The sequence below is a fragment of the Mandrillus leucophaeus genome, unplaced genomic scaffold (assembly GCF_000951045.1).
Source record: "Mandrillus leucophaeus isolate KB7577 unplaced genomic scaffold, Mleu.le_1.0 Scaffold310, whole genome shotgun sequence".
Taxonomy (NCBI): Eukaryota; Metazoa; Chordata; class Mammalia; order Primates; family Cercopithecidae; genus Mandrillus; species Mandrillus leucophaeus.
In genome coordinates, this window is record NW_012103255.1 from 1,239,337 (window position 1) to 1,246,578 (window position 7,242).

Sequence of the window (7,242 nt, forward strand, 5' to 3'; positions counted from 1 at the left end):
ACCCGGGCAAGCCCCGCAGGCCACGCCTCAGGCGGGCCGCCCCGCCCGCTCCAAGGCCCCTCCCACTATCGCCCGGCCCCATTTTCGCTTTTTTTCTGGGGTTGCCCAGCTTGGTCCCGCCCTTCAGTTTCGGCCGACTCCAAGCAAGTTCGTCGGTTTTGGGGAATCTGGCCCCGTTCCTAGTGCTGGAGAGGGGAAGTTGTTGCCTTTCCTGCTCCGTGGCCCGGTCCCCTCTCCCTCCAGACCCGCCTGGGCATAATGGACACGGGTTTACCCAGCCTCCATGCCAAGCCTAGGGGGTCCCAGCGAGTCTGTTGTTAGGGACTTTGGGTCACACCCTCCGTGGAATTCCTTGGCCTGTGCATCTCGGGCCTATCCCCCCACCTTGCTCGGGAGGGGTGGAGGGTGAAGCTCCCGGGAGCTCATTGGCACTAGAAGTTCTGGCCACGCCCTCTCCGCGAGTCCAGTCCCATGCGGGATGAAGAGGGCACCTTCCACCTAGAGACTGCTGCGCTACCCGGGTTTCCCCTTTCCGGCGCCTTCCAGCCTCCCAATCCTCGGGTCTCGCCTCCCTCCGTCTCCTCCCTTTCCCCTCTGTCTGTCTTTCCATTGGTCCACGCCGCCCACGTGCTCCCCGGGGCTCCGCAGGCTGGACTGGGCCCCGGGCGGTGCGCAAGGCTGCACCTCCTTCCCGGCGCCCTGTCCTCTCCCGCCCTACAGGCCCTAGCGGGGCAGGCGGGAGGTGAGCGCTGCCGTCTCGCTCCCGGATTTCCGGGATCCTGGAGGTGGGGGCTGTGCCCTGAGGGAGGGCACCGGGAACCGGGATGGGGCTGGGGGACAGCGAGTGCCGGGAAGTGTGCGGGATTTCACTCCGGGGCTCGGGTCGAGCTCCCCGTGCTCCAGGCGGCCCTGCGCCTCTTCTCCCCAAGACCCTTCGGGGAGACCCGCCGGAGACAACTTGTGTGGAAGCCCGGAGTCCTCGGAATAACCCTTGGTAAGTGTCACCGCGCCCTTCTTCCCTTACGCCAGTCCGTAGTTCGTGGTCCTTCGCCGGTGTCTCCGGAGCCCAGCGGCTGTGGATGGCAGAAGCCCAGAGTGGGACTGGTCAGCTGCAGGAGCAGAAGAAAGGTAGGGCACCCTGACTCCCGACCCCGCGCTTCCGAATGAACTGCCCGTCGCCCCCGGCCCTGCTCTCTCAGGCTGTCCGAAGGCAGTCTCTCCACGCCCCTCGGGCAAGCCTGGGTAGGGGCGCGGCCTCCTAGCGTCTTCCCTTTCCCTCCCCTCCCAGGTCTCCTGATAGCCGTCAGCGCCTCCGTGGATAAAATCATCTCGCATTTCGGGGCCGCCCGGAACTTGGTGCAGAAGGTGAAGGTGGCTGGAGGGAGGGTGTTGGGATGAGGAGAGTAATGGAGCTCCGCGGTGGGTGCGGGAACGGTTGGCGGGTGGTGGCTGGAGGGATCTCTGGACCCATCCGCATCGCGCCGCCTCCAGGCCCAGTTGGGTGATAGCCGGCTGAGCCCGGATGTGGGGCACCTGGTGCTGACCACCCTCTGCCCGGCCCTCCACGCCCTGGTGGCGGATGGGCTGAAGCCTTTCCGGAAGGACCTCATCACCGGGCAGCGCAGGAGCAGCCCCTGGAGCGTGGTGGAGGCGTCGGTGAAGCCAGGTGAGCCAGGAGGGCGTGGGACCCGGCAGTGCGCAGGGCTGGGCCGGGCTTGGCTGACTGCACCCCACGTTCTCAGGCTCCAGCACCCGCTCCCTTGGAACCCTGTATAGCCAGGTCAGCCGTCTAGCCCCGCTGAGCAGCAGCCGTAGCCGCTTCCATGCCTTTATCCTGGGCCTTCTCAAGTGAGTTGCCTTCTTCCCAGTGCCCTTCCCACGACCTGGGACTGCAAGAGCATCATGGGTGGGACACAGTAGTAGTACCTCATGTCCCCAGAGAAGGCCCCCGCTCCTTCCAATCTCATCTCCCATCCTCCACCCAGAAAGGACTGGAGTCCTCTACCTCCCTGAACTTCCATTCCCTCTTTTCTCCCCCAGCACCAAGCAGTTGGAGCTGTGGTTTTCCAGTCTCCAGGAAGATGCAGGTCAGAGGTTCAGATGGGAGAGGATGGGGCTGATGGGCTGGGAGGATGGGAAGGAAAGGGTTCTCTCCTGCTGGTTCCCACTGGTGCCAGAATGCCATTAATCCAGATCTCCGATCTTATTACTCTTCTAATTAAAACTTTCTAAGGAGGCCCATCGCCCATAGGATGAAAGACCCAAAGCCTTGGCTGTCTGGCCTCTGCCCTCTTCCCCTGCCTTGGAGGCCAGGGCTTTCCCTGGTCTTGCCAACAGTCTTCCCGCCTGGCCCTTCCTGCTCCAAGGCCCTGCTTATGTTGTTCCTCTATCTCCTGCCCCTCCTGCTTCCTCATGAACTGTCATTCATCCTTTGAGTCCTTCCCCAGTGAGGCCTTACCTCTACCCTCAGACTAGGCCAACCCCCACACCATTTTGTATGTGCTTCTATGGCTCTCCTGTCCTCCTCCTTTGCACTGTCACTCAGTTACTTGTCACCACTTGCTGTGTGTGTGTGTGTCTTCCTATTTGGGCTAGGTTCCACGCAGGCAGGGATGTCAGACCTATAGCTCACCACACCCTTCCTCCTCTCTGCCTCAGTGCCCAGCAGAGTGAGGCCTGGGAGGATGTGTGCTGACTGGTGGGCTGCTCTGGGGGGTCCTCTGGGACTAGGTCCAGGGCAGAAGCTGATGTTGACCTGCTCTTTTCCAGGCCTGCTCTCCCTCCTGTACCTGCCAACAGGATTCTTCTCCCTGGCCCATGGTGGCTGTCCCTCCCTGTCCACAGAGCTGCTGCTCCTGCTGCAGCCTTTGTCGGTGCTCACCTTCCACCTGGACCTGCTCTTTGAGCACCACCACCACCTGCCCCTGGGCCCGCCTCAGGCGCCTGCCCCTCCAGGCCCGCCTCCGGCTCTGCAGCAGACTATGCAAGCCATGCTGCACCTGGGGGGCCGGCTGGCCCAGAGCCTTCGGGGGACTTCCAAGGAAGCTGCTCCAGACCCCTCAGACTCTCCAAACCTTCCCACACCAGGGAGCTGGTGGGAGCAGCTGACCCAGGCCTCCCGGGTCTATGCCTCTGGGGGTACTGAGGGCTTTCCTCTTTCCCGATGGGCACCGGGGCATCATGGGACTGCAGCTGAAGAAGGTGCACAGGAGAGACCCCTGCCCACAGATGAAATGGCACCAGGCAGGGGCCTCTGGTTGGGAAGACTATTTGGAGTGCCTGGGGGCCCCACAGAAAATGAAAGTGGAGCCCTAAAGTCCAGGTAATGGGGTACCTTGTCCTTTCTATGACCTTCTGACTCTCAGATCTCCCAGTGGCCTCATTTGAAACTCTATAGTGATGATCCTTTAGGGCAGAGGTTGGCAGTCTGTTTTTCTACAGCCATGAGCTAAAAATGGTTACATTTTAATGGTTATATTAAGTGCCTATATAATGATCTCAATTTTCCCTCTTGGTCCTAGGTCCGAAAATATAGTTATCCCCAGGTACATGTGGGGAATTGGTTCTAGGACCCTCACATACACTAAAATATGACATACTCAAGTCCTATGTTGATGTATAGGAAAAGACAGCCCTCAGTATATGTGGGTATTATATCCTGAGAATACAGTATTTTCTGTTCAGTTGGAAAAAACCTGCATATAGGTGAGCTTGCGCATTTCAAACCTGCTTTGTTCAAGGGTCAACTGTATTTACTATCTGGTCCTTTAGAAAAATGAAAAACAGCCTGGGCAACATGGTGAAACCCTGTCCCTATAGAAAAATACAAAAATTAGCTGGGCATGGTGGCACACACCTGGTGGTAGTCCCAGCTGCTCTAGGAGGCTGAGGTGGGAGGACAGCTTGAGCCTAGGAGGTCGAGGCTGCAGTGAGCTGTAATCACACTGCTGCATTCCAGCCTGGGTGACAAAGCGAGACCCTGTCTCCTCTCCAAACAAACAAACAAACAAAATTGCGAATCCCTGCTCCAGGCCTCAATAACTGGTGGGTCTTTAATGGCTTGAGATGTTCTCTAGTGGCCCTTTCGTTCTGAGCCTCTCTAGACCCTGCTGGGTCCATAGGTTCCTTGTGATTTGTGGTGGTGTGGACTTTTGTTGTCATCTCCCTCATCAGCCTGAAAATGCTTGTATCTAATAATTAACGCTCTGCCCTCAGCAGTGACTAACCCCTGACCTCTTTTGAACCACAGTGAGGCCCCTTAGCCTCTCCCTCCCTCCAAACCCCAGGGTTCTTTGGGTTTTCTGGAGGTGGGTTGAGCTGTGACCCTATGTCCCTTCTTTTAGGAGACCATCTAGCTGGCTGCCCCCGACAGTGAGTGTGTTGGCTCTTGTGAAGCGGGGGGCACCTCCTGAGACACCTTCTCCTCAGGAGCTTGAGGCCTCAGCACCCAGCATGGTGCAAACCCATAGGTAAGGAGGACTGGGGAGGATGCACTGGTGTGTAACCATGTATGCTATCACAGCATGGATGGGAGGTAGTGTAAAAAAACCTGGGCTTTAAAATAAGACCATGCTTGGTGTGCATTGCAGCTTTTCTATTTATCATCGATGTGTCACTCATTTGTCTGAGCCTTGGATTTTTTTTTTTTTTTTTTTTTTTTTGGAGACAGAGTCTTGCTCTGTCGCTCAGGCTGGAGTGCAGGGGCATGATCTCGGCTCACTGCAACCTCCCCATCCTGGGTTCGCTTGTCTCAGCCTACCGAGTAGCTGGGACTACAGGTGCCCGCCACCACACCCAGCTTTGTGTTTTTTATTTTTGAGATGGAGTCTAGCTCTGTTGCCAAGCTGGAGTACAGTGGGGCGATCTGGGCTCACTGCAATCTCTGCCTCTTGGGTTCAAGCGATTCTTCTGCTAAGCCTCCTGAGTAGCTGGGATTACAGGCCCGTGCCGCCACGCCCAGCTAATTTTTGTATTTTTAGTAGAGAAGGGGGTTTCACCATGTTGGCCAGAATGGTCTCGATCTCCTGACCTTGTGATCCACCTGCCTTGGCCTCCCAAAGTGCTGGGATTACAGGCATGAGCCACTGTGCCTGGCCAATTTTTGCATTTTTAGTAGAGACAGGGTTTCACCGTGTTGCCCAGGCTGGTCTAGAACTCCTGACCTCAGGAGATTCGCCCGCCTCAGCCTCCCAAAGTACTGGGATTAGAGGCGTGAGCCACTGTGCCCGACCAGGATTCTTTCTATAAAAAGAGGATACGATGCAATACCTTTTTTATAGTTACAGAGACTAAACATAATTTTTTTTTTTTGAGACAAGAGTCTCACTCTCGCCCAGACTGGAGTGCAGTGACACGATTTCGGCTCACTGCAACCTCGCCTCCTGGGCTCAAGGGATTCTCCTGCCTCAGCCTCCAGAGTAGCGCCTGCCACCATGCCTGGCTAATTTTTGTAACTTTAGTAGAGACAGGGTTTCGCCGTGTTGTGCAGGCTGGTCTTAAACTCCTGGCCTCAAGTGATCTGCCCACCTCGGCCTCCCAAAGTGCTGGGATTACAGGTGGGAGCCACCACACCTGGTCACTAAACATTTTATAAAAGCATTTGGCGTCTGGGCGCGGTGGATCACCTGAAGTCAGGAATTCAAGACCAGCCTGGACAACACGGCGAAACCCTGTCTTTACTAAAAATACAAAAATTAGCCAGGCGTGGTGGTGGTGGGCACCTGTAGTCCCAGCTACTCTGGAGGCTGAGGCAGGAGAATTGCACCTCCCAGGAGGTGGAGGCTGCCGAGATCACAGCACTGCACTCCAGCCTGGGGAACAGAGAGAGACTCTGTCTCAAAAAATAAATAAATAAATAAAAAGAGTAGATGGAGTAGCAGGAGATCCAAACACCAAACAGGTTTTAGTGATGGATTGGATGTATGGAGTGAGATGCCCAGGTTTTTACCAGGAGCAAGTGTGGGTAGAAAGTGGTGCTGTTTACCACTGTAGGCGACATGAGGAGGGACTGGTTTTGAGGGTGAGTCATTTCGTTTGCCTATGTTGAATTTGAAGCATCAGAGAGAAGTGCAAATAGTGTCAAATAAGCAGCTAGAGTGGGTTTGGCACTCAGAAGGCTGGGGCCCCAGATAGAACCACCATGTTGATGATTGGTTCTCAAGTCCCTTCCAGAGCCCAGTCAATGTTCACTGAGCCAAACCAACAAGGGCACTCTGGAGGTGACACCTGGGGACAGCTGGGCACCCCTACCTCACTTCATCCCAGTATCTTCCTCTGGCTCCCCTCAGGGCAGTTCGGGCTCTCTGTGATCATACCGCTGCAAGACCTGACCAGTTGAGCTTCCGGCGTGGGGAAGTGCTGCGTGTCATTACCACAGTGGATGAGGACTGGCTCCGCTGTGGGCGGGATGGCGTGGAGGGTCTGGTGCCTGTGGGGTATACCTCCCTTGTTCTGTAGCCCTGGGACCCTTTCCTGTGTATGTGTCTCCTTCCTGTCACCTGGGAATGGAATGGCCAGTGAACACCATCCCAGAAGCATTTTCCCTGTCTGCAAAATGACATTTCTTCCCACATTTCTGCTAATGTTTAAAATAAACTTTCCTTCTTCCCTCCTATACCCACCTGTAAGGTGAAATCTGCTCTTCTTCCAAATATATAAAAAGGGAATTGCCCTCCAGGAAATCTTCCTTTCCTTTTTCCCATCTGTATAAGGGAATGTCTTCCTTCCTATCTATCTGCAAAATGGAAATCTAGACCTCCTTCTTCATCCATAAGTGGACTGTGCCAGTACAATACATGCCTCAGCCCCCAAGCCTAGAAGGACCTCTAGTCTCCTTCCTGTGTATGGAATCTTCCTCACTCCACCCCTCCCACGTTGTCTGTATTGATAATGTACTCATGCTGTACTAGGTGCTGAAGCCTGGACACCCCTGGTGGGTGGGCCTGTGGTGATGATTTGCATCCTTCCTCCTTTGTCCCAATAAAGTATGGGAGTTGAATGTGTGTCTTTCACTGTGGGTTTCAGGACATAGGCTATGGGGGAGGAGAAAAAGGACCTCCTATGGGAGGCATAAGGCAGATGTTTCTTTTCGTTCTTAATGCTCCCTGAAGAATAGAGAAGTAGTCCCTCACTGGTTCCTGAATCTCACAAGTGCTTCTCTACTGTATGACTTTCTCTGTTTAGCTAGACTAACAGGATAAGAGCCTGCATAAATATGGGGGAAGAGAGGACTTAGCCCTTGAA

The 7,242-nt window shown here is 55.3% G+C and overlaps 2 protein-coding genes across 8 annotated transcripts in view; one reads left to right on the plus strand and one right to left on the minus strand.

The window, feature by feature from the left end:
• RUSC1-AS1 (RUSC1 antisense RNA 1) overlaps positions 1-367 on the minus strand; it is a 7,629-nt gene extending 7,262 nt beyond the window's left edge. Inside the window, exon 1 of one of the 2 annotated variants that reach the window (XM_011987537.1) lies at positions 275-338. In XM_011987537.1, coding sequence (XP_011842927.1) covers positions 275-285 — 11 coding nt within the window. In that variant the 5' untranslated portion in view covers positions 286-338. Of the gene's footprint in view, positions 1-274 lie in introns of both variants that reach the window. The other variant, XM_011987536.1, reaches the window with a different exon arrangement.
• The window catches only part of RUSC1 (RUN and SH3 domain containing 1), a 10,240-nt gene extending 3,239 nt beyond the window's left edge, over positions 1-7,001 (plus strand). Inside the window, exons 1-9 of one of the 6 annotated variants that reach the window (XM_011987532.1) lie at positions 1-742; positions 1,030-1,128; positions 1,289-1,365; positions 1,492-1,666; positions 1,743-1,848; positions 2,041-2,087; positions 2,770-3,322; positions 4,344-4,469; positions 6,288-7,001. In XM_011987532.1, the coding sequence (XP_011842922.1) occupies positions 472-742; positions 1,030-1,128; positions 1,289-1,365; positions 1,492-1,666; positions 1,743-1,848; positions 2,041-2,087; positions 2,770-3,322; positions 4,344-4,469; positions 6,288-6,456 (1,623 nt within the window). In that variant the 5' untranslated portion in view covers positions 1-471 and the 3' untranslated portion in view covers positions 6,457-7,001. Of the gene's footprint in view, positions 786-1,029; positions 1,129-1,288; positions 1,366-1,491; positions 1,667-1,742; positions 1,849-2,040; positions 2,088-2,769; positions 3,323-4,343; positions 4,470-6,287 lie in introns of all 6 variants that reach the window. The other 5 variants (XM_011987533.1, XM_011987535.1, XM_011987534.1 and 2 more) reach the window with 5 other exon arrangements.
• Positions 7,002-7,242: the final 241 nt, after the last annotated feature.